General features: G+C 45.4%; 1 protein-coding gene across 1 annotated transcript in view; it reads right to left on the bottom strand.

Moving 5' to 3' along the window:
- Positions 1–25,688, bottom strand: part of tyw1 (tRNA-yW synthesizing protein 1 homolog) — a gene marked incomplete at its 3' end in the record, with an annotated part of 71,096 nt that extends 45,408 nt beyond the window's left edge. Inside the window, exons 1-7 of the mRNA XM_080549101.1 lie at positions 25,564–25,688; positions 22,873–23,004; positions 18,649–18,750; positions 17,167–17,361; positions 15,941–16,234; positions 13,532–13,666; positions 1,059–1,191 (exon numbers count right to left, since the gene is read on the bottom strand). Coding sequence (XP_080405227.1) covers positions 1,059–1,191; positions 13,532–13,666; positions 15,941–16,234; positions 17,167–17,361; positions 18,649–18,750; positions 22,873–23,004; positions 25,564–25,653 — 1,081 coding nt within the window. The 5' untranslated portion in view covers positions 25,654–25,688. The remainder of the gene's footprint in view (positions 1–1,058; positions 1,192–13,531; positions 13,667–15,940; positions 16,235–17,166; positions 17,362–18,648; positions 18,751–22,872; positions 23,005–25,563) is intronic.
- Positions 25,689–26,059: the final 371 nt, after the last annotated feature.

Raw genomic sequence — 26,059 nt, 5'->3', positions numbered from 1 at the left:
TGACTCATAATTCATGTTTTTTTATAATTCAAGTGAATTATGGAACTTTTTCATCCCTTTGTAGTCAGCGAGGTTAAAAACAGGTTGGCGAGCGTCTGATGCTGCAGTCTGTTCAAAGCAGCTTCCTGCAGGCAGAGCAATGCTAGAAGTAGTACTAAACCATCTGACTAGAACTGCCAATTTTCACAACAGACACAAAACAGAAGTGCATTCAGATCATCAGGACATGACATATTAAATGTCAAACACACTTCTATAGATAAGCGTCAGGTAGTTATGTAACTAGAGGACCAGGGAAAGTATCAGTCGGCTTCCGCTACAAAGACTGGCTAATATTGACATTAACTTCCTCTACAAACAACTGTTTGATATTGATATGATAATGACAATAATAATAATAATAATAATAATACTTTATAAAGCGTGTTTCACTAAACAAGAATAATCTCAAAGTGCATAAAAATAAAAGATAATATAGAACAATTGTAGAAAAAACAATTACACAAAAATTAATAATAATAATAATAATAATAATAATATATATTAATTATACAAAAAATATAATATAAAATTATGTTACAGAAGCAGCAATGGAAGTCTATAAGGAAGGGTAGTCTAGCCGTGCTTATATGTACCCTCTTTCTAACCGCCTATGATTAATGTATGCTCTTTTAACCCCCTATGTTATGCCCTTAAGCTAAGTGCTTGTCCTATCTACTTGTTTGTGCCTAGGTCTACTTATATTTGATCTTTTAATTGTACTTTTTTCCTCCAGGGAGCCGTATACAACATCATGGCATAGGGACTGCGGATGAAAACTAGCTTTCGGGCTAACTCTAGCGTATTTACAATTTATTTTTGTTTTATTAATATGCACTGTCCCTTGAATAAATAAATGAATCTGAATCTGATAAAGAAGGGATGAAGAGAAACCTTGCATAAAGCATGTTTTACCTTGTGCTAGACACTAGAAGATGCCTTGGCCTCTCTGCCTCCAGGCCATCTCCACACCTCCCCATGTGACCTGTGTGATGCTGTAGGTGTCGGCTGCTCCTCACCTTGCTTCGTCAGCGCTGCCCTCAGAGTAGGAGTGATCATCTCCCGCCTCTCCCCGTCTGCCTCGGCCTTCCTCCGTCCTCTGGGCTTGGACATCTTCACCAGCTGGCCCTCCTCCTGGCCCTCTTCTCTTCTCTGCAGCAGACAGAACAACAGAACTCTGGGTTAGTTTTTGTTTGTCCATCCCGATGGAAATGAAGGGGTTGTTTAGACACACACACCCCAACAAACAACCAGCATGAAAACCTTCTTTGTTTCCCATACAGACGAGACTGTGGCGGCTGCCTTGGTCTAAGTTGTCCCGCCATAGTCTCATTAGGGTTAGTCTGGACTAGCCATAGTCTCATTAGGGTTAGTCTGGACTGACAGAGAACTCTTCACTGAACGTTCTTCATCATGTGATCTTATTCATTGATGGCTGCAGATTTATCATGGCCATTTACAATATTTCAGAGCTAAATATCTACATACAGTACTGGATCTATAAATCATCTTGACAGCCTTGACGTTGACAGCCATTTCAATGCATAGTTGCATAACTAATTGGGACATTTTCCCTCTTTAAAAGGCTGGTCTTATAATAGGTTATTACCTATTCTGTAGTGTTCATTTGACATCATCTTCTGTCACCCATAACAGTTCAACTTAATGAGTTCGTTCACAAATGCAATACTCAACATGGGTCATTAGCACAGTACAACTCACATCCACAACAAGCCAGTAATGTGATTGGTCATTATCACACCATCATGGATCACATGTCAAAACATGATGCCTTTCACACCCGTCTCACGAATAATGCATGAGACCAATTTATAGAGCGGCCGATGTATGATGATGTCATAATAGTGCGGCCATAACATGCGCAGGTCTGTGGGGCTCCTGACTTTGGCCCACAGTGTTGGTGTTGACTCAGTAAGCAGTAATATTATGGCTGGACATTTCTCTCCAGAACAAAACAAAGCTGACAGCCGAGGGGACCTGCTGCATTAGGACATTGGTCTACAGATCACACATTAATCACACGATACATAACCCTCTGTAATACAACATTAATCACACCCTCTGTAATACAACCAAGTGGTGCAATGCTGATAAGTGATTTCATTAACAGTACAGTAGGAGCAGAAGGTTTCTATTACAGACAGTTCTGTTTCCCGCTGCCTGAAGTTACAGAACAGGTCAAAGGGACGAAGGTTATTTTAATGTGAAGACAAAAGGGGAGATTCCAAAGTGGGCCCTGAAAATACAGCAGCAATCCAATATAATTGTCTGGTCTCCACGATCAATCTTCAAAGGAGAGGTGTGTGTGTGTGTGTGTGTGTGTGTGTGTGTGTGTGTGTGTGGCACAAAGTTAAAAGAATTTGATTTCAAAGAAGTCCCATGTTCAGCCTTTGATGTACGGTGGGTCTGTGAAGATGAAGGACTAAGTGATGTTATCTGAAGGGTCGTGACCTTTAGATGAATACCTTATAGACCTTTAGGATAGAATAAAAGACATTCATTGGAGTCGTGACCTCTCTAGTGTTGGTCTTTTAAAGATAGCCTCTCGGATACGTACATCCATTTTTGGACTTATATAGCCATGAATTCCTGGAGAGTATAACTTATAAATGACTAATCTAACACTGCTGTAAAAACGACACCTCACAGAAGCCATAAATATGTAAGTCCACACTTCTCCACAGCGTTATGCTGTTTACCGACAACACGTGAGATTGATGAACTCTTGCCAGAAAGTTTCCCTGAATGTAATAATGAATGAGTATGAATAAGTATTACGAGTCTATGGAAAGCCAAGATGGACGACAGGCTTGGGAGATTAGCCGTGTTTAGCGACGGCTCCATCCCACCCAATTACTGTTCTGCTGCCACGGCCTGGACACACTGCTGCAGAGAGCTGTGTGTCATGTTCTCAGTCTGTAGGGGCTAGTTATCACTGGGCTGATACTCTGTGTGTGTGTGTGTGTGTGTGTGTGTGTGTGTGTGTGTGTGTGTCTGCGTCTGTGTGTTTGTGTGTGTGTGTGTGCATGCCCGCATCTCTGTGTGTGTGTGTGTGTGTGTGTGTATATCTGTGCGTTTGTGTGCGTGTGTGTATGTGTCTGTATCTGTGCGTTTGTGTGTGTGTGTACAGCTCAGTACTAATGCTCTTCTTGGACAGATGGCGTTTCACACCAGCGATGCCAGCAGGTTTCACTACAGCGCTACAGGACCAACTTAGGAACTGCCTGAACTTTTACAACAAACATCTTTCAGTCTGGGAGCCTCATCAGCCTCTTTACAGAGAACAACTTCCTCGCCTTTTCAGCACTTTTCTTTCTCTTCAAGTCAGACCGCTTAGATGTGTTTGTAATCACAGACTCCACCTCACAGAGGGGTCAACAAAACAACAGCTACAACCCCCTGACACAGCAGCGCTGGCTCTGAGTGGGCTTGTGTTCAAAAACCCATGCGTGGGCATCGCAGGGTGACCATCTGACTCTCTGTCTCTACTTACTACCCAGACACTAGTGTGCTTTAGCCTGCGCTAGGCTAAGTCTCAGCCCAGCAGTTAGGGACGTATCTGGTCTGTGCAGCTGGTCGTTTCTACTGGGCCGGGATGGGAAGCCTGCCTGCAGACAGGCGGCTTCAGCCCTGCTTAAGGGAGGACGTCCACAGTTCTGACACCCGTGGCGCCTCTGAAAGGGAGGATTTCGTCAAAGGATGGAAAGGAACGGACTAAGTAGTAACCCATCACGCTGTGTCAGACGGAATCCTCCCACCTAACGCTCCGTAGTGGAATGGGATTACTGGCATGGGCATTTGAAAAAAAAAAAACTTATTTCCCTGGGCTAATAGTTTGGTAGCACTTTACTTTCGGGTTTCTCTAATATGAATGCTGCTGCTGTGAGTCATATTGTGACTGGGAACGCCGTTGCATATGTTTGCGATTGCAGATGTGCTTGGCTGCTTGCACGCCCACACGCACACAGGGACGTGGTAATGAAGTAACGTAGCTGGTACTGTATTCCATATAGCAACAATATCATACATGGTCATTAAGATTAGGAACTGGGGGGTTAGACCACAGGGTGGGCTGTGGGCAGTGTAGCGCGCCTGAAGCAGTTTGGGGGTGTCTAAGTGTCTTGCTGCTCAAGTGGTTTGGGAGTTTAGATGCCAGCAATCCTCCATTCACTGGCTCACATCCAGCTCACAACCCTCCATCTGCATGAGTACCAAACCACGTAGCTAGTAGCCACTCTAACCATGTAGTAGTAGTAGTAGTAGTAGTAGTAGTAGTAGTAGTAGTAGTAGTAGTAGTAGTAGTAGTAGTAGTAGTAGTAGTAGTAGTAGTAGTAGTAGTAGCAGCAGCAGCAGCAGCAGCAGCAGCAGTAGTAGTAGTAGTAGTAGTAGTAGTAGTAGTAGTAGTAGTAGTAGTAGTAGTAGCAGTAATAGTAGTAGTAGTAGTAGTAGTAGTAGTAGTAGTAGTAGTAGTAGTAGTAGTAGTAGTAGTAGTAGCAGCAGCAGCAGCAGTAGTAGTAGTAGTAGTAGTAGCAGTAATAGTAGTAGTAGTAGTAGTAGTAGTAGCAGTAGTAGTAGTAGTAGTAGTAGTAGTAGTAGTAGTAGTAGTAGTAGTAGTAGTAGTAGTAGTAGTAGTAGTAGTAGCCACTTCAACCGCAAGACTACCTGCCATCTCTAGGGAGTTCTGGATGGCTTTCCAAGGGCCTCTTGCCATGTCAGGAACATTTCCCGCACGTCTACGGTGTTTCTCTTAAAGCAGAGTGGCTCAGAATCCCAGTGGCTCCTTTCCTCACGCTCCCTCAGTTGTCTGATAATTAGCTTCTCAACTTGCTGACAGAACTGTACAACTGCCTCAGTCCAAACCCATCAATCCTCTGACCCTGGCAGGGGAGGTAAGGACAGTATGTGTTTGATAACGTTCCTCATTCCGTTCCTGCATCACAATGAGCCTGTCCTCCCATATCTGCCTCCACCAGCTCCACCTGGTGTGACTGTGACCCTTTACGTCTGAACAGGCCCAGACACTCATAGCTGCTCTGCCTGCACCTGTCTGCCTGCACCTGGCCGCCTGCACCTGTCTGCCTGCACCTGGCCGCCTGCACCTGTCTGCCTGCACCTGGCCGCCTGCACCTGGCTGCCTGCACCTGTCTGCCTGCACCTGGCCGCCTGCACCTGGCCGCCTGCACCTGGCCGCCTGCACCTGGCTGCCTGCACCTGTCTGCCTGCGCCTGTCTGCCTGCGCCTGGCTGCCTGCACCTGTCTGCCTGCACCTGGCCGCCTGCACCTGGCCGCCTGCACCTGTCTGCCTGCACCTGTCTGCCTGCACCTGTCTGCCTGCACCTGGCTGCCTGCACCTGGCCGCCTGCACCTGGCTGCCTGCGCCTGTCTGCCTGCACCTGTCTGCCTGCGCCTGGCTGCCTGCGCCTGTCTGCCTGCACCTGTCTGCCTGCACCTGTCCGCCTGCACCTGTCTGCCTGCACCTGGCTGCCTGCGCCTGGCTGCCTGCACCTGTCTGCCTGCACCTGGCTGCCTGCACCTGTCTGCCTGCACCTGGCCGCCTGCGCCTGGCTGCCTGCACCTGTCTGCCTGCGCCTGGCTGCCTGCACCTGGCCGCCTGCACCTGTCTGCCTGCGCCTGGCCGCCTGCACCTGGCTGCCTGCACCTGGCCGCCTGCGCCTGTCTGCCTGCACCTGGCTGCCTGCACCTGTCTGCCTGCGCCTGGCTGCCTGCGCCTGTCTGCCTGCGCCTGGCTGCCTGCACCTGGCTGCCTGCGCCTGTCTGCCTGCGCCTGGCCGCCTGCACCTGGCTGCCTGCGCCTGTCTGCCTGCGCCTGGCCGCCTGCACCTGTCCGCCTGCACCTGGCTGCCTGCACCTGTCTGCCTGCACCTGTCTGCCTGCACCTGGCCGCCTGCACCTGGCCGCCTGCTCACAGACGCTGCAGCTACGCCATCGCTGCTCCAGAGTGACAGAACAGGGGCATCTCTCAGCGCCGTGCAGCGCTCTGTATCCCAAGCATGTGACAGGGCTGACACAGGAGGTCAGGAGGAGGAGAGAGGCAGAGAGGAGAGAGAGAGGGGAGGAGGAGAGAGGGAGAGAGGGGAGAGGAGAGAGAGGCAGAGAGGGGAGGAGATCCCAAGCATGTGACAGGGGTGACACAGGAGGTCAGGAGAGGAGAGAGAGGCAGAGAGGAGAGAGAGAGGGGAGGAGGAGAGAGGGAGAGAGGGGAGAGGAGAGAGAGGCAGAGAGGGATGGAAAGAGAGAGAGAGGCAAGAGAGGGGAGGAGAGAGAGAGGCAGAGAGGGGAGGAGAGAGAGAGGCAGAGAGGGGAGGAGAGAGAGGGGAGGAGAGAGAGAGAGAGATGCAAAGGGAGAGAGAGGGTGAGCAGGTGCTAGATGGATGGGAGGGCCAAGAGTGAAAGAGAGTGGAGAGTGGAGAGAGAGAGTAGGGGCTGAAACGATTAATAAAATAACTTAAATTCAATTACGCAAAATAATCCTCGATTAGAATATTTGATTAGAAGATCAAGACGGGCAGGTCCTGACACAGCAACGCTGAGTCACTCTGGCCGTGGATGCTGTCTAACCCTAACCCCAGCGTTAGCCTAGCAGCGTTAGCCTAGCAGGAGAGCCGGGTTCGAATCCCGTCCATTGCAACATGGTGCTCTATAGCAGCAAGAACAACTGCTTTTCCATAGCCACCACTGGGCTTCAACGTTTCCTCCAGGTGTATTACTCAGAGCTTTAGTTCCCTCTGCCTCCCCCTGGTCCTTACGAGGTCAGAGAGGCTGAGTGTGGTTCAGAGCGAGGGCAGGATATCCTCATCATCCAAGTGATTTAGATGACTAGCAAATTTGGTGGGTGGCAACTTAGCATAATCCATGTTAGCTCGCTCTACCCAATCGAAAGGATTTGAATAGTGTTCAAATACAACTGTCATGAAGTGCTTAAGTTACTAGAACCTGTTGGTGAAAACAGATAATTTGTGTCTCCATAGTTAGTTTGCCACCTTAAAATACAGAATGTAAACAAACTGTTGATCATACTGGCGTAGAGACTGATGTGCTGTCAGGAGATCAGCCAGAAATGGATCTACGAGCAGATCTGAACCCATCGATCTCTCCTTACCCCATCAGGACACCGGCCCACAACACAACACAACAAACCCAGAAACACCGAGCAGCTGCTAGGCTTCACAATTCACTTTACATTCACTACCTGGCCCTGTTCCCATCTACAGCCATCAAACAACAGGACTGCTAATGCAACGCTGCCAGTCTGTGGAAACCACACAGGGCTGCATGTAGCTAAAGTTATGAACACCGACAGAGTAGCTATTCTCTGAAGTGATTAGTCAAGTGAATAAAGTGCGATAAAGAAAGTGAAGTATATTTCCTTCTGGCAGAGTCACTGTATATAAACCAAGTCCATAAATAAACACGATCATCTGACACCGACATTCAGTAGTCTATAGAGTCTGACTGTATTTAATCTCTGATGTCATACAGTCTACGTATAGCATGGATCACCAATAGGCTTCCCATCCGGCCTGCATAATATTTATGAATATTTATGAATTTGTCTATTGTAACAATCCTGTATAAGGCCCGTAGGCAGCCCTGCTTGCAGCGAGCCATCCCCCAGGATGTATTAACCACTACCATATTCATACATTCAGAAAATGTGAGGAGGAAAGAAATGCGTTCCGGTGTTTAGAATATGTAGCATTTGTTTTCTTCCAATATTGGAATCGCAATCCCCAAAACAACTGGCCTACCTCACTCAATACACTCAATGTTCGACCCACAGGTTGTAAAGATCCATCTGTCAGCTTATTATTGGCAAGTAGCCTACACACACACTCACACACTCACACACACACACACACACACACACACACACACACACACACACACACACACACACACACACACACAACCATGCAGGAGTCACCCCTGTGTACTGAACGCCCTCTCTTGTTCAGTTACAGTTTGGTTAATAATTCCACTGGCACGTCCATATCCAGCTTGCAATTCATATTACTATCTGTATTTCTTTTAATTATATATGTAAAGCACTTTGAAAGGCACCCTGTTGTATGAAATGTGCTATACAAATAAACTTACCGTGCCTTGCCATATTGAAAACAAATATCATCTCCATCTGAATGAAACAAGTGTGATTTATTTGCAATTCTTACATAATGAAGAGTAGTCTCATCAAGGGACACACTCAGACATGATGACTGATGCTGTGCCGTCTCATCTGTTCATCTGTTTGCAATCTTCAGTTAGCTGGAAAAACCGTGTCTCTGACACCCCCTAGTGGTAGAACCAGCTAATGACAAACAACACGCTTCAGAAATGTCTGACCAGAAGATCCCAGACACTGAGAGCCGAGTGCAACCTGGGAGTGCAGGCATGGAATAGAATGCATGGAATAGAATGCATGGAATAGAATCATGGAATAGAATCATGGAATAGAATCATGGAATAGAATCATGGAATAGAATCATGGAATAGAACCATGGAATAGAACCATGGAATAGAATCATGGAATAGAATCATGGAATAGAATCATGGAATAGAATGCATGGAATAGAATCATGGAATAGAATCATGGAATAGAATCACACACGTGTGCTTTAATGGTAATCTCTCTTCTCCTCCCAGCTCAGAAAACTGAGCATTTAATGGGCAGAAACGACACAAGACCAATTTAAAAATCTAAACATGCTTCTGCGTTCTATTCCAAATACAGCTTTCCCTCCGGCTAAAATATATATTTTTTAATAATAATAATAATTCTGAGTGGTTGCAGTCCCACTCATATTTTTCTATTTTATTGTAATAGAGACAGTAGAGATTTGACAGGAAGGATGGGTGAGAGAGAGAGAGAGAGAGAGAGAGAGAGAAGGGATGACAGGAAGGATGGGTGAGAGAGAGGAGGGATGACAGGAAGGATGGGTGAGAGAGAGAGAGAGAGAGAGAAAGAGAGAGAGAGAGAGAGAGAGAGAGAGAGAGAGAGAGAGAGAGAGAGAGAGGAGGGATGACAGGAAGGATGGGTGAGAGAGAGAGAGAGGGATGACAGGAAGGATGGGTGAGAGAGAGAGAGAGAGAGAGGGATGACAAGAAGGATGGGTGACAGAGAGAGAGAGAGAGAAGGGATGACAGGAAGGATGGGTGAGAGAGAGAGAGGAGGGATGACATGCAGGACATGTCCGCGGACGGAATCGAGCAGGCAACCCTGCGGTCACATGGTCGATGCTTTAGTGCGTTACGCCACCAAGCGCCCCACTAGCTACAATATAAAATGAGACTGCTGAATGACGAGTGTTTCATTAGGCCTGATTGTTAGATGGATTTGTTGTGTTGGCCTGAAAGATGTCATCTGGAACAAAGCTGAGGTACTTATCTCATCTCTCGACACTGAGGACACTGACACACACATTAATGAAAATAGACTTACATGAAAATGCCTCTCTACTCTCTGCCTGTGCATGAACTCCTATGTGAGGATGACTCACACGGTTTCTACTGAACAGAGATAATTGTTCATGACACAAAATGTCCAAGAGAGAGAAGATCTTCTGGTATGAGTTATGGCACTCAGTAAGAATCTCTCTTCTGGCCTCTCAGTGGCCTCTCTCTACTTGCCTTAGCAAACACCTTAAACGTTGTAATACCTAATAGTTAAGTAACTATTTATATATATATATATATATATATATATATATATATATATATATATATATATATAGTGCTGTCAATCGATCAACATTTTTAATCAAGTTAATCACAATAAAATTACTAGTAAATACTAGTATTTACTTGGATTTTGGGGGGAGATAAAACAGAAACATGTGTGGTGTTAATATAAAGAATAAAGAAATGCATGACAAACTGGTTACAGGGTTTTTGCAGAAGACTTGCAGACTTAATTAGCAGACAATCACATGACTACCTACGTAACCATAGGAACATAGGAAGCATGTACATGACTACCTACGTAACTATAGGAACATAGGAAGCATGTACATGACTACCTACGTAACCATAGGAACATAGGAAGCATGTACATGACTACCTACGTAACCATAGGAACATAGGAAGCATGTACATGACTACCTACGTAACCATAGGAACATAGGAAGCATGTACATGACTACCTACGTAACCATAAGAACATAGGAAGCATGGACAGGGCAAGACATTTAGCATATGACGCTAGGGATGGATAAGAGGTATGGGCCAGTTGTTTTGATACGGGCTGCATGTGAAAGCTGCTATACCAGTTGTGTGAAAGCTGCTATACCAGTTGTGTGTGGAAAATAAAAGGCAGACACTGTGTTCACACCATGAACATGTCTCTCCTTTGTTAACTGAACATTTTCAAAGTGTTGATTATTACTTTCAATAAACATTATTGTACACAGAGAGCAGCAGATTGTACTGCCAGTTTTAACAGCTGTTATTGTATGTATGGTCCCAGCAGGAATTAATACCACAGAAGACGTACTGTATACGACAACCTTTCAGCCATCTGTTTGAAAAATATTATTTTTTTAAATAATTGTGATGTTTCTCTTCATATGAATCACTAACATAAACTGACTGTAACAGCCATTGACCACAAGCCATTGACCACAAGCCGTTGACCACAAGCCATTGACCACAAGCCATTGACCACAAGCCATTGACCACAAGCCATTGACCACAAGCCATTGACCTGGCCGACTGACCTGGCCGACTGGCTCCACCGCCTCTACGCGGATGCGGCAGTCGCACTGCCCAGTCACGTCTCTTCACTATACTGATACTATACTATCCTGATACTATTCACTATCCTGACTCCCCACTGGTGGAACGAGCTTCCCACTGCTGTCAGCACTGCAGAATCACTCCCTATCTTCCGCCGGAGACTGAAGCCCTTCCATCTCTTCAGGCAACAACACCTTAACTGTCCCTCCTGAGACATCTACTACCCTGCCTGTACTGTTTCCCCCTGTGTCATAATAATAATAATAATAATACTGTTAAAAACAATCTACCTTCTTCTAGCACGACGACTGCCAATGGCCCCTGGCCTGAGAAATAGATTACTTTCTCCTGCTACAACTTTGTGGATAGATGATTCACTTACTTAGTCAAATGTATTTCTTGTAAGTCGCTTTGGGAAAAGGCGTCTGCGAAAATGCCAGAAATGTAAATGTAAGGTGACACTGAGGGCGACTGACGTCATGGAGATGAGAACTAAAAGTTTAAACTCAGCTTGAGTGACGGCTGTCCCAGCAGAGCTGACAAGGACATTTCTATCCAGTGATTCCACTGCCAATGATTCCACTGCCAAACAGCACGGGCGACGGGCGTCCTATCCATACTGAACACAACAGACACGGGGAAACTGGCAGTATACAGTGACAGTGTACTGCAGTGCCTTCCTCCATTTAGTTGAGCATACTTGGCAGTACATACGCAGGTTCCTGTCACAGGTGGCGGAGTCACCTCATCAAATGTGTTAGTTCTGTCAGAGTTTCACACCATGCACATACGTGAGTTTATCAGCACCAGACGGCTCAAATCCTCATGCCGGAGAGTGTACAGAGAGTGTACCGTCATAGTGTCGTGAACAGTTTTCAGGGTGCTGCACCAAAAGTGAGATGAGACGAGCTGCCACAAACGTACTGCGAGTGAGTACCTATGATTTACCGTACAGTACATCCTCTTTTTGTAACCATACATAATACTCTTTCTCTTTGGTCTTTGAGGATATGAGTACATGGGGAACGCTGAATACAGGACAGGACCCCATCACTGAGCAACCAAATAGACACCAAAACGTTTTCATTCTCATTCAGATAGAAGACATGCCAATCAGACAGACAGACAGACAGACAGGAATGGAGGATGACACTTGCAGCTTTTTACTCTTTCTCGCTTTTTTTTTTCTCACTTTTTTTCTCCAGCAGTGACTAAACGAGAGGGGATGCATCATGACTTCTCTCTCTCTCTCTTTTTCTTCAGCCACTCGTTCCCACAAGTCTGTGGAGTGGGCGTCCACTTTCACACTCTCACTCTTACGCAAGTCCCCCCCCCCCTCAGAGCCTGCTGGAGCGCGTGTGTCTATCAAACCATCTGCCCCTCTGCTTCTTCTTTAAGCTTTTTTTTCTTTCTTTAATTCACCACAGTCATGTGACAAGCACAGGAGGCCTAGCCCCCTGTTGGTGTTCCCCTAGAGGCCTTAACACTAGGATAGCCGGGCCGTTTTTACCTACTAAAAGATCCACCTCTTTACAATGTTAAGCTGCTATTTACACTCAACGACCACTAGTCGGCCGCTTGTAAATTAGCCTGCCTCCTACACAGAAAAACTGTGATTTAGAAAATGTAAGGATACTGGGTGGTAGAACACACATATCTAGGAAAAGTCATGAAAGGAGTGTCTTTAAATTTGATCGAGTGCAAAGATATAACACTTTTCGTTACTCTCGTGGCTGTTCTAGTGTTAACATGCAATGTTGAGCAGCCAAATAGGGCATCACTGGGTGACAACATTCTATAACCCTGTGTCTTTGTGATTCAGTATCTATTCTCCCCATTGGCCGTTACTGTGTAGAGTCAGTGTCAGTAGTAAACACACTTACACAATGTCATCATGACTTTCTTTTTTAACACGACTGATAGCAACAGCAAACTGATCCTGATTAATAAACTGTTGAGTATCACAACATCACAACTGTGTGCTGCTGATCCTGGTTAATATGAATACAATGAACATCATAACTACATATCTGTGTTTATCACACAATATTATAATCTCTCCTAGTAGGCCTACTGAACAGGCTGTTGTCACTCAAGCTTTGGGGAAGCTAATGAGATAATTGGGGATGTGCTTTACCCCTGATAAGAGTTTCAGAGTCTGGGGTGATGGGACAACTCAACTTTTTTTAATGCCAAAACATGTCCCCCCCTGCGAGACAACACGCATGCACCCCCACCCCCCCCCCCCCCCCCCACACACACACACACACACACACCCGAGACAACACATGCAACCCCCCCCCTCCCCACACACACACACACACACACACACACACACACACACACACACACACACACACACACACACACACACACACACACACCGAGACAACACATGCAACCCCCCCCCACACACACACACACACACACACACACACACACACACACACACACACACACACCCGAGCCAACACATTATGCATGTATGTATCAACAGCTCGAGCAATAGTAAGACCTTTACCAGGCTCTGGTCTTCACACACACACACACACACACACACACACACACACACACACACACACACACACACACACCTTTACCAGGCTCTGGTCTTCCAACAGCCACAGACAGCCTGAGAACAGAAACACAGAACCAGGCATGAAATGATCTGAACATGTTGGGCCTTTCAGCCTGTTCAGCAGGTCGGTGTCTGACTGACCTGGGACTTCTTGGCGCTCATCATGACGTTACCCAGATCTTCCATATCAACGACAGACGCAGGGCTCTTCTCCTCGGCCCCAGTCGAGTCTTCATCACTGCTGGACTCTAACAGCTCCTCCTCTTCCTCCTCCTCCTCAGAGAGAGAGAGAGAGAGAGAGAGAGAGAGAGTTAATGGCCCTGTTCAAATACTTCAGAAAGGTATCCTTCCTTCGTCTTGATAGTGAAAAGCTTGCATTGATCCATCCACTCATATGTGACAGCAGCTGGGAACAAGTCGGCAACTGACCAAACGTTCAGACTTTTATTCAGAAAAATGTAAATAGATTTAGAACGTTGTTGAAAATCAATGACACCCTCGCTAGTCATGGCAAAATATTGCAAATATTGCTGTGTTAAGGTGTGAGTGGGTTTGAGTGTGTGAGTGAGTGCAAGGGAGGGTGTGAGTGAGTGAGTGCGTGAGTGAGTGTGTGAGTGTGTGAGTGTGTGAGTGAGTGAGTGAGTGAGTGAGTGAGTGAGTGAGTGAGTGAGAGTGCGAGTGAATGTGGGAACCAACACTAACGTGGGTTTATGTGGGTGACTCCGTCATGGTTATCAACACGCTCCCGTATCGCTGACCCCACAGTGACCCCACGCTGACCCCACAGTGGCAGAATCCACGGAACACGGATACGGAAAAAGCCCCTTGCAGAGTTTTCAAAAGTTTGCGGAGTCGTGTCGCCGCGAGGTGCAAAACGTTCTCAAAGCATCGCGGCGGATTCAGGCAAATCCGGCTTCCGTGTCGACCAGGCCTGACTGGCGTGAGTGAGCAAGCAAGTGTGTGAGTGAGGGCGAGTGTGCGAGTGTGCGAATGAGCGAGTGAGTGAGTGAGTGAGCGATTGTACATGAGACCTCGTTCACCTCATAAACATCGCCTGTAGGGGCTGAGTTTCTCCATAAATCCACCTGATCTAGAACACATTCATGATTTAACACAGGGACCATGTGGGGCACATTTATTACAGATCATTATCTTTTGTTGCCCTGCTTGATTAAATCAGAAAAGCGTATTGCACATTTATGGAGTTTAGGAGTTCATCACCGTGCGTGCTGCCTGATTAAAAAACGATCTTGCCCACATGTGCGCTGGCAGGATTAAACGCAGGCTGAAATTAATGTGCGGTAGATGGATCTGAATGATTATGCCTCGCTGTAGTTTCTGCTCTCCCTTTCTCTCCCCCTCTCCCTCTCCCTCTCCCCCTCTCCCTCTCCCTCTCTCCCTCTCCCCCTCTCCCTCTCCCTCTCCCTCTCCCCCTCTCCCTCTCCCCCTCCCCCTCTCCCTCTCCTCTCCCTCTCCTCTCCCTCCCTCTCCCTCTCTCTCTCTCTCTCCCTCTCCCTCTCCTCTCCCACCCTCTCTCTCTCCCTCTCCCTCTCCCTCTCCTCTCCCACCCTCTCTCTCTCCCTCTCCTCTCCCACCCTCTCTCTCTCCCTCTCCCTCTCTCCCTCTCCCTCTCCCTCTCTCTCCCTCCCTCTCCCTCCTTCAGCTGAATGTCACCCCTACTGCTACCAGCAGCTGACTTGAGAAGCCTGTCACCATGACGACAGGAGTGAGAAGGTGTACTATGTATCTGTGTGTGTGTGTGTGTGTGTGTGTGTGTGTGTGTGTGTGTGTGTGTGTGTGTGTGTGTGTGTGTGTGTGTGTGTGTAGTAGTGAATAATAGTCGTAGTAGTCACAGTGATGATGACAAGTTCTCATCTCAAGTTCTCATGTGGATATTAGACTACCTGTCGGCATCTGACATGTTTAAGGCTTTGAAGTGAAATGGTGATAAGGTTCTATCTCCGTTTAGAATGATATGGTTCTATCTCTGTTTAGAATGATAAGGTTCTATCTCCGTTTAGAATGATTAGGTTCTATCTCCGTTTAGAATGATAAGGTTCTATCTCCGTTTAGAATGATAAGGTTCTATCTCCCTTTAGAATGATAAGGTTCTATCTCCGTTTAGAATGATAAGGTTCTATCTCCGTTTAGAATGAGAAGGTTCTATCTCCGTTTAGAATTATAAGGTTCTATCTCCGTTTAGAATGATAAGGTTCTATCTCCGTTTAGAATGATAAGGTTCTATCTCCGTTTAGAATGATAAGGTTCTATCTCCGTTTAGAATGATAAGGTTCTATCTCCGTTTAGGGCAGTTCAGAGATATCGAGCGTCAAAGTTTTTACATTCCATTATGTTTTGTGAGATGGAACCTTTGTATTTTATTAATTACCAACTCAAAAATGTCAACATTTTAAAAATAACACCACACAGGCATTAATAAACACCTAATGGATCAGATTATGTAAAAAAAACTCAATTTTGACAAAAATTGAGATAGAACCTTAGAATTCTAACGTCACGAAATGTCTGTTTAAAGAGCAGTCATCTTACCTCAGAGCTGGGCTGTTCAGAGGCCTCAGACTGGCCCTCCTCCTCCTCCAGCCCCTGGCCCTTCCTCTTCCTCTGGCTCTTACAGGAGCCTCCTGTCTTACAGTCGCCAGCGCAGGGCTTCCTCTCCCCCGCGGCCAGGCTCTGCAGGCGGCCCAGCAGCTTGTCCTTCCAGGCCTGGAAGTCAGCCTGAACGCTGCCATTACGGCTCTTCACCACGTTGCAGTCGCCCTCTCCCCTGGTCAGGATGCGCACGCCACTCAGCATCCACAGCCACTTGTCCACGCGCTTACTCACCTGGGGAGGGAGGGGGGGGGGGGGGCAGAGACATGGGTTACACTCGATGGGGCAGTTTCCCAGACGTGGATTAAGTCCTTCTATACCTCTCTCTCTCTCTCTCTACCTCTCTCTCTCTCTCTACCTCTCTCTTTCTATACCGCTCTCTCTCTACCTCTCTCTCTCTCACTCTACCTCTCTCTCTCTACCTCTCTCTCTCTACCTCTCTCTCACTCTACCTCTCTCTCTCTACCTCTCTCTCACTCTACCTCTCTCTCTCTCTCTCTCTACCTCTCTCTCTCTCTCCCGGACATGGATTAAGTCTTGGGCTCAATGGAAAATCTGTATTGAAGACACTTTTTAGCCTAGGACTTTAGGTTTAATCTGTGTCCGGGAAACCATATTACCATAACCAGATATTGTAGAGGCATAGACAAGAACACTGGAAGCTATGAAGCATTGATTTAATTATCAAAGTAATCATCCATGTGTGTTTTGAATAAATCAAGTTCACACTGAAGAAGTCACACACTCCCAAACACATCCACGCAATCAATTATGACTAAAACTTTAACAATTGGAATGCTGCGCATTTAATGTTTTGCTATGACGACGCAGCACTCGAACAACAATGTTTTGATTAAGACTTGAGTGAGCTCATTGTCCTTTATAATTAACTAACTGTATGAATTAAACATGAATGAATGACGCAAGTAGGTCATAAACACAACTGTTGATGAATGTATGCATCAGAAACTAACACAAGTGATGACTAAATAAGTGTTAGCAGATATCGTGGATATGATAATTATGATATGGACCAGGGGGAGGCTGGTGGAGGTAGAAACCGGAGGATGGGCTCATTGTGACGCATGGAAAGGAACGAGGTCCTCTGAGTTCTGCCTCCACCAGCCTCCCCTGGTAAGAACATGTTGATATAATCAGTCTCTTACTGTGTTATAGTGGCCTGCGTACACCGAGTTGCCCAGGCCGAACACGGCGTATCTCAGGCCCGTCAGGAACGTTTTGCCGTATCTGAAGTCGGTGGTCGCCTCCTCCAGCCACTTACAGAACCACCTGGCGTTCTCCGTCGGCTCTCCGTCAGAGTACGTGGCCAAGAGGAACACACAGATCCACCTGCTGGTGCACTGAGGAGAGATATCAGAGAACAGTTGAGCCACAGACATGGACCTGACATGGACCTGGACCTCGCTTTCCAAGCAAACATATAGAAGGATTCAACCAGACAGAGAATAGCTCCAAAGCAGTGGTTCTCAAACCTCTCCTCGGGGACCACCAGCCGTTCCACATATTTGATCTGTTCCACCACCAGCACACCTGACTCAACTACCGTAATCAAGTGCAAAGCAATTATGGTTTCTCTTCTTTGACCTCATAAGGACCAGGGGGAGGAACAGCTCCAAAGGAATCAATGTGATAAATAAGTGTGGAGAGAAAACTCTGTGCCAGAGCAGAATAGTAAATCACCTGAGCTCTCTAGGGCAGAGTGAGGGGCCTCCAGTACTGCCCTATGGCCCTATGGCCCTAGAGTGGAGTGTGTTGAATGATTGCTGGCCGTAGAGAGTGAACACACTGGCCAGTAACTGTTCGTAACTGAATCTGGGGCGGGCGGGCGACCCCTGGGCGACCCCTGGCCAGTTCCCTTGGAAAGATGTTCATCTCAACTGTGTCGTATCCCCTTGAATAGATGACCAGCCCACCAGCCAACCAGCCCACCAATCTCTGAGTTAGTTCTATTATTTGGCACAGAGGAGAAGAAGAGAGAGAAGAGAGAGGAGAGAAGAGAGAGAAGAGAGAGAAGAGAAGAGAGAGAAGAGGGAGAAGAGAGAAGAGAGAGGAGAGAGGAGAGAGGAGAGAAGAGAGAGAAGAGAGAGAAGAGAGGAGAGAAGAGAGAGAAGAGAGAGAAGAGAGGAGAGAAGAGAGAGGAGAGAGAAGAGAGGAGAGAAGAGAGAGAAGAGAGAGAAGAGAGAAGAGAGAGAAGAGAGGAGAGAAGAGAGAGGAGAGAGAAGAGAGGAGAGAAGAGAGAGAAGAGAGAGAAGAGAGAAGAGAGAGAAGAGAGGAGAGAAGAGAGAGGAGAGAGGAATTCCCACAGAAAGGAATGCTGATGAAGATAATCAATCTTTCCCTGGTTGATTAGAGTCTGTTTACCATATCTCTCCTCTGTGCCAGGCTAACAGGCTAGCTCAGGTGAGCTATGTGAAGAATTAAAACATTGGACAATAAAGTGGAAAACTTGGATTGGGACATGATGTTAGCGTCAGACTACAAAAATGAGTAGTTTTGGTAGGGATTTATATTTTTCCCATTCTGCCCTGTCAATGAATATAAGCTGAATTTGCTTTAGACGTTAGGAGAAGCAGATATTGCCCAGGTTGAAGTACATAAACTAAACTTTGTTTTAATGAATCACTTACCTCATCAGAGAGTCTGTCGTCTGCATCGTAATCCTTCATGTCAATCACCTCAGCTGGCAGGCCCAGAGTCTGAACCTCGACTGACAGGTCTTTAGCAAAGCCCTGGGTAGGTTAGGACAGGTAGGGTTAGGACAGGTAGGGTTAGGACAGGTAGGGTTAGGACAGGTAGGGTTAGGACAGGTAGGGTTAGGACAGGTAGGGTTAGGACAGGTAGGGTTAGGACAGGTAGGGTTAGGACAGGTAGGGTTAGGACAGGTAGGGTTAGGACAGGTAGGGTTAGGACAGGCAGGGTTAGGACAGGTAGGGTTAGGACAGGTAGGGTTAGGACAGGCAGGGTTAGGACAGGCAGGGTTAGGACAGGTAGGGTTAGGACAGGTAGGGTTAGGACAGGTAGGGTTAGGACAGGTAGGGTTAGGACAGGTAGGGTTAGGACAGGCAGGGTTAGGACAGGTAGGGTTAGGACAGGTAGGGTGATATGATGCGTTTTGTGTAGCTATGTGCAAGATGCTGTGTGCCTATCAAATATTGCAATACTCATTGTTTAACCTTAAACATATGTTATGTGTGCCCACTCTCAGTAGTCAACAACATATTTAGGAGCAGGCACATACCATATCAAGTAACAGTGAGACCAGTTTAACTCTAAAGGACATAGGAGCCTCACTGCAGTGGTCAGCAGCAAGACAGAGCAGCATGAACACAGGATAGAGCCATGTATGGGAACTAATGTCAATATTGTAAGTTACGAGGTAAAAGCTATTTCCTCTCTGAGAACTGTATATAAGCTGTAACAAACATCAGTACTTTGCTTGGCATCTGTATGCCACAGCCAGGCTCGGCACCAGCCATGTCGTAGCCATGCTTGAAGCTTGGACTTAACAGAGCATGCTGTCTTGGAAACATCTGTACCTGGGAATGCAACCCAGATCTGCCTAATACAATGATTACAATTCAACCTTCTCTCTGAGTCATCAATATATAATTTCCGGCCACGTGACCAAGAAAGATCTCCTTATATCAAATGGCGTCACGAACATTACAGCAAATGGCTTCTAACGAACAGGATGCTAGATTCAGCGAAACAGGTAAGGCACAATGTAATTATTTGCTTAACCTGAATTGCTGTTCTAGAACGAATCTTAATTTTTTTCAAAAAGGAGATGTATTGATATTGGAAAGTACTAAATTAAAATAATTATAGTTTGAATAGAAGGCGCTGTATAGTCAAAGACGGTGTGACTGGTCAAAACACTGAGAGTTAGGATTTATTGAGATTCTGAACTTTGTAAGGAACAAAGCAGAAGTCTATTGTGTATTAAGTTAGGGACAAGACCTTAAATACGTGATTGAAAGCACAGCACTTTGAGGAAAACTAAGTTTGAAAAGATTTGGCCATAATATTTAAAAGACTCTAAGAGAAGTTTCAATCAACATAATTGATTACTAAAACCGCATGTCTATTAACATCATGGGAAGCAAACTACTATGTATGGCATGCAGAATGTTATCATTAAGAATGAAATGAATAACAACCGTATTTCTGAACCAAGCTTCACAACAGGGCGAGAGTGTTAAAACTCTGACCCTAGGCTATTAATAGAATGGAGACTGCTCCTGTAACCAAACACACACACACACACACACACATCGAGCTACAACATACAACAAATAGACAAATTTGTCTCATATTGAAATTATCATGCAAATCTGTGTTGATTCAGCAGACATATAACATTTTGATTGATTTAGTGAACAGAGAAATACGCATTAAGACTCTAAGACTGTGAAACATCAAAGGAGGACATTTCTGATGGAGAAAACACAATTCAGCAAGAAAGACCTGGAATGTATTCTGACAATGCCTGTCGATTCTATTTCCTGACAGAATCAAGGAAATCAAGAGACATTGAGCGAAGGACTAAGAGACCGAGATGCTGTTAAGATCGGGTCTAAGTTAACCATTGCAGAAGTGGGGAGAGAATGTTGCAGATGCTGAAGGAAGCTATTGCCGGATGAAACAAGAGAAATGAGACAAACTAATGACATTTCAATGTGACAAACAATGGAAATGTTAATTCTTATGATTTAAGACAGAGACATGATGATGACAAGAGAGACTTACACATACTTTTATGTAGTCGTAATTGTTCAATTGTACTGACGCACACAACTAACAGTGTCATCAGCAGTAAACAGCTGAATTATACCATGCACACACTATTCATGGCATGAACTTACAAACTTTCTTCTAGGAATTCTAAGGGACGGGAACAACAGTCCAGATAACCCAACTAACAGACTTATGCTTAACATCTGTATTTTTGTTTCCAACTGTTTCTGAGCAGGTTAATTCCACAATCCATTGATGGAGAGCCTAAGATTTTATAGACTTAAGTCAAGAAAAGGAGGGGTGTAGTGTAATGATAATGCTTAAATTGTCTTAAGATAATAAAACCTATTAACGCTGTGAACAGAGGCAAGAACACGTGCAAGACTGATGACCATCAAAGAATCAAATAGCACTCCTTGTTACCAGAAACACAAGGCCGTTCCTTTGATTGAAGATCTACTTCCAGACATTGTTATATTGACATATAATGTACTTTGTATGATGGAACCGATGCCTAATTTATTTCTGATGTGGCCATTCATTGACGTTGTTAAGAACTCCACATGTTTTTCAATAGAAATAATTTACCAGTCAAATTAATCTTACATCATGGGGAAAAAAAAGAGTGAGCTGATATGATGCGTTTTGTGTAGCTATGTGCAAGATGCTGTGTGCCTATCAAATATTGCAATACTCATTGTTTAACCTTAAACATATGTTATGTGTGCCCACTCTCAGTAGTCAACAACATATTTAGGAGCAGGCACATACCATATCAAGTAACAGTGAGACCAGTTTAACTCTAAAGGACATAGGAGCCTCACTGCAGTGGTCAGCAGCAAGACAGAGCAGCATGAACACAGGATAGAGCCATGTATGGGAACTAATGTCAATATTGTAAGTTACGAGGTAAAAGCTATTTCCTCTCTGAGAACTGTATATAAGCTGTAACAAACATCAGTACTTTGCTTGGCATCTGTATGCCACAGCCAGGCTCGGCACCAGCCATGTCGTAGCCATGCTTGAAGCTTGGACTTAACAGAGCATGCTGTCTTGGAAACATCTGTACCTGGGAATGCAACCCAGATCTGCCTAATACAATGATTACAATTCAACCTTCTCTCTGAGTCATCAATATATAATTTCCGGCCACGTGACCAAGAAAGATCTCCTTATATCAAATGGCGTCACGAACATTATAACATAGGGTTAGGACAGGCAGGGTTAGGACAGGTAGGGTTAGGACAGGTAGGGTTAGGACAGGTAGGGTTAGGACAGGTAGGGTTAGGACAGGTAGGGTTAGGACAGGTAGGGTTAGGACAGGTAGGGTCAGGACAGGTAGGGTCAGGACGGGTAGGGTCAGGACAGGTAGGGTTAGGACGGGTAGGGTCAGGACAGGTAGGGTTAGGACAGGTAGGGTTAGGACAGGTAGGGTTAGGACAGGTAGGGTTAGGACGGGTAGGGTCAGGACAGGTAGGGTCAGGACAGGTAGGGTTAGGACAGGTAGGGTTAGGACAGGTAGGGTTAGGATAAATACAGTCCATTCAAGTTGCCTAATTGTAAATTGCATATACACAAAAACTATGCCAGAGATGGTCGACTTTCTTAGAATTCAAGGATGTTCCATTGGATGCAGCATACTATGCAAAATCGTGAGCTTAGAATGATAAGGTTCTATCTCCGTTTAGGGCAGTTCAGAGATATTGAGCGTCAAAGTTTTTACATTCCATTATGTTTTGAGAGATGGAACCTTTGTATTTTATGAATTACTAACTAAAAAATGTCAACATTTTAAAAATAACACCACACAGGCATTAATAAACACCTAATGGATCAGATTATGTAAAAAAGTAAATTTTGACAAAAATGGAGATAGAACCTTATAATTCTAACGTCACGAGCTGGCTAAATCCCTGCCAAAAGGAAATACTGGCAACACAAACGTTCAGCAAAAAGAAGACTGTACCTACACAGCACATAACTGTGTATTACAAGCAAAGTCTGAAGGCTATATGGTATTATCTAAAACAAATATAATGTACTGTACAGTATAACACAGTACTGTTTACAAGATAATATTAGCATTTTTGGTTTTTGGAAACATTAATTCATACTTTTGCTGTTCCAGTCTGAGATCCATAGAAGATCTTAACTCCAGACACAGGGACCTCTGCTTCCTCTTCAGCAGAGTCGTTCTTCTTCTCTGCTCCGTCCAGCCAGGGGATCGCTTCACTGGAAAGGTTTTTCTAATTGGGGTTAAAGAAGAATACATGATGTTTAAGGCGCATCATGAATACTGATTCTGCATATACAGCAGCATCCAGGATGGGCTCATTGTAAGGCATGGAACGGAATTATGGATGGTATCAGACATATGCTGTTTGTGATACCATAGGAATGACACCATTCCTCATTTCGACATTATTTTCCCATGCATTATGAGCCCATCCTCCAATGTCTACATCCACCAGCCTCCCCTGAGCAGTATGCATATGTGACAGGGAACACAAACTCAACATAGCTAAGCTAAAGCTCAGGCTATAGCCTAGGTCTATGGAAGCTCAGGCTATAGCCTAGGTCTATGGAAGCTTAGGCTATAGCCTAGGTCTAGCGTGGGAAGCCAGCGCTGTCTTTAGGTCTCAGGCATCGTAGTAATGTGTGATTCAGGGGAGGCTGATGGAGGTAGAAATCGGAGGACGGGCTTCATCATTGTGTACCTCCACCAGCCTCACTGGTGTGATGTCATCATCTCCTTTACACACACACAAAACAACTAGTGTGTCCTTGAGTAAGGCCTGGGAACACCATCACTAGTGTGTAAGGCCTGGGAACACCATCACTAGTGTGTCCTTGAGTAAGACCTGGGAACACCACCACTAGTGTGTCCTTGAGTAAGACCTGGGAACACCACCACTAGTGTGTAAGGCCTGGGAACACCATCACTAGTGTGTCCTTGAGTAAGACCTGGGAACACCACCACTAGTGTGTCCTTGAGTAAGACCTGGGAACACCACCACTAGTGTGTCCTTGAGTAAGACCCTGGGAACACCACCACTAGTGTGTCCTTGAGTAAGGCCTGGGAACACCATCACTAGTGTGTAAGGCCTGGGAACACCATCACTAGTGTGTCCTTGAGTAAGACCTGGGAACACCACCACTAGTGTGTCCTTGAGTAAGACCTGGGAACACCACCACTAGTGTGTCCTTGAGTAAGACCCTGGGAACACCACCACTAGTGTGTCCTTGAGTAAGACCTGGGAACACCACCAATAGTGTGCCCTTGAGTAAGACCTGGGAACACCACCACTAGTGTGTCCTTGAGTAAGACCTGGGAACACCACCACTAGTGTGTCCTTGAGTAAGACCTGGGAACACCACCACTAGTGTGTCCTAGAGTAAAAGGCACAGCCTTAAATGACACCAGGGAGACTGTCCCTCCCTGCAGTGGCGGGCGGTGCATTTCACACCTAGGCCTTCAGTGATGTCCGACACATTCCTACCTGAATTATTCTACCTCTTAATACCATCGTTATGACGCCATGGCTCTAGAAACTAGACAGAAACACAGTATAACCGGGCGTTGCATCACCTTAACATAGTCAGACAAGTACAACAGAGTTATATTAATATTTCCGAAGCATTTTTAATCAATAAATCCGCATTTACAATGAAGAGTGTTAAACTAACATCTTTAAGATCGCTACATTACCCACTTCTGTCGTCTCGTCCACCATAATAGCGACAAAGGGTGCCTTTTTAATCTCCATTTTGATCTCTTCTTCCATCACTTCAGCAATAGCAAAAATCAGGTCGTTTTGTATTTTGCCTGACGTCCCAGTAAACACTTTGTTTGTGGACAGGTGGTAATGTAAATCTGGGTTGTTTTCAGCCAGAAAAGAAAGAAGCTCAACGTAGTTTCCTCTGTTTGTGGACTTGGCGCTTTCATCCTGTCCCCTAAATGAAAGTTATTGTTTACCCAAAAACAGGACACAATCGATCAGTATTATCGATCAGTCAACGAAAGCTTTCGTTGTGAGGCTCCGTTTCCCTGTGCCCTTTCAAAAGTTTCACATCTACCGGCATAGTTCCGCATCTCAATAGTGAATATCAATAGTGCGTAGCAATAGTGCGTAGCAATAGTGCGTATCCAATCAAAAGACGTGCTGGGTGCTGACATCATTGAGCCTTACAGCAGGCGCCGTTGTTGCTTTTGCTCGCATCTACGTAGGTTTACTAGGTACGCCACATGTTTTCTCGTTCCAACGTTAAGTTACAGGTCGAATCCGCTTCACCGTTTAATGTGAAGGCGGGCAGATTTTTGAGCCCCCTAGCAACACATTTTGATTGGATAAAAGCTCTAACATAAAGGCCAGCCCTCCAAATCTCAATCGGAGACTGGAAGCAGCGCAACCAAGAGGAAAGCTATGAAATGAAGAGAATAGACTATGGGGAATCATTAATACATATTTGTGGAAAATATATATTAAAATAAAATGTATATTCTGATGATGTTTAGGCCAGCAGAGAAGGCCTTGCTGGCCCTGACGGCACACCACTGCCTCCCTGTAATATCAAGTCGCTTTGGATAAAAAGCATCTGCTTAACAACAAATGTTAAACAATACAAAGCAAAAAAAGCTCCATCAATATCTACTGTATGTGCCTAATGTCGTTAGACAAACTGCCCCCCCCCCCCCCCACACACACACACACACACACACACACACACACACACACACACACACACACACACACACACACACACACACACACACACACACAGGGATAGTGGATATGTTACTGTACCCTCTCCATTGCCATCTTCAGTGAAAACCAGACTCCAACACAAACAGCAGCAGCGGTGTACAGATATAACCTGTTCTGCCACACCGACATGAAGAAGTTAGAACCTTCTGAAGACCTGGAGACATCCTCTGTTGTTCCTGAACAGTGGGAAGAGGAAGAGTTAACCTGTTATATTGTAAACTAATGATTCGTAATAAATATAGCTAATACAGGTATACAGACGGGTCTGATCTGGAACCACGTGTCATATGTATGTGAGATGCAGGATGTCATGCCTCATGCATGCTGATGCTCTGTTGGTGATACATAAACAGCAGTGTGACACATTTTGATCATATTTGCATATAATGACATGTTCCTGTATGTTCCTGTGTCCTTCTATGTGACAACTATCTTGCAGGCTGCAGACAGGCTGGTCACACTGTCACAATGTAGCAGCTGCTAGATAACTATATCATATCTATATCTAGTTATCTCTCTATTAAGTACACTCACC

This window comes from Nansenia antarctica (genome assembly GCF_963989245.1).
Source record: "Nansenia antarctica genome assembly, chromosome: 19".
NCBI lineage: Eukaryota > Metazoa > Chordata > Actinopteri > Argentiniformes > Microstomatidae > Nansenia > Nansenia antarctica.
The sequence above is the reverse complement of the archived record's forward strand: the minus strand, read 5'-3'. Positions and strand labels throughout refer to the sequence as shown.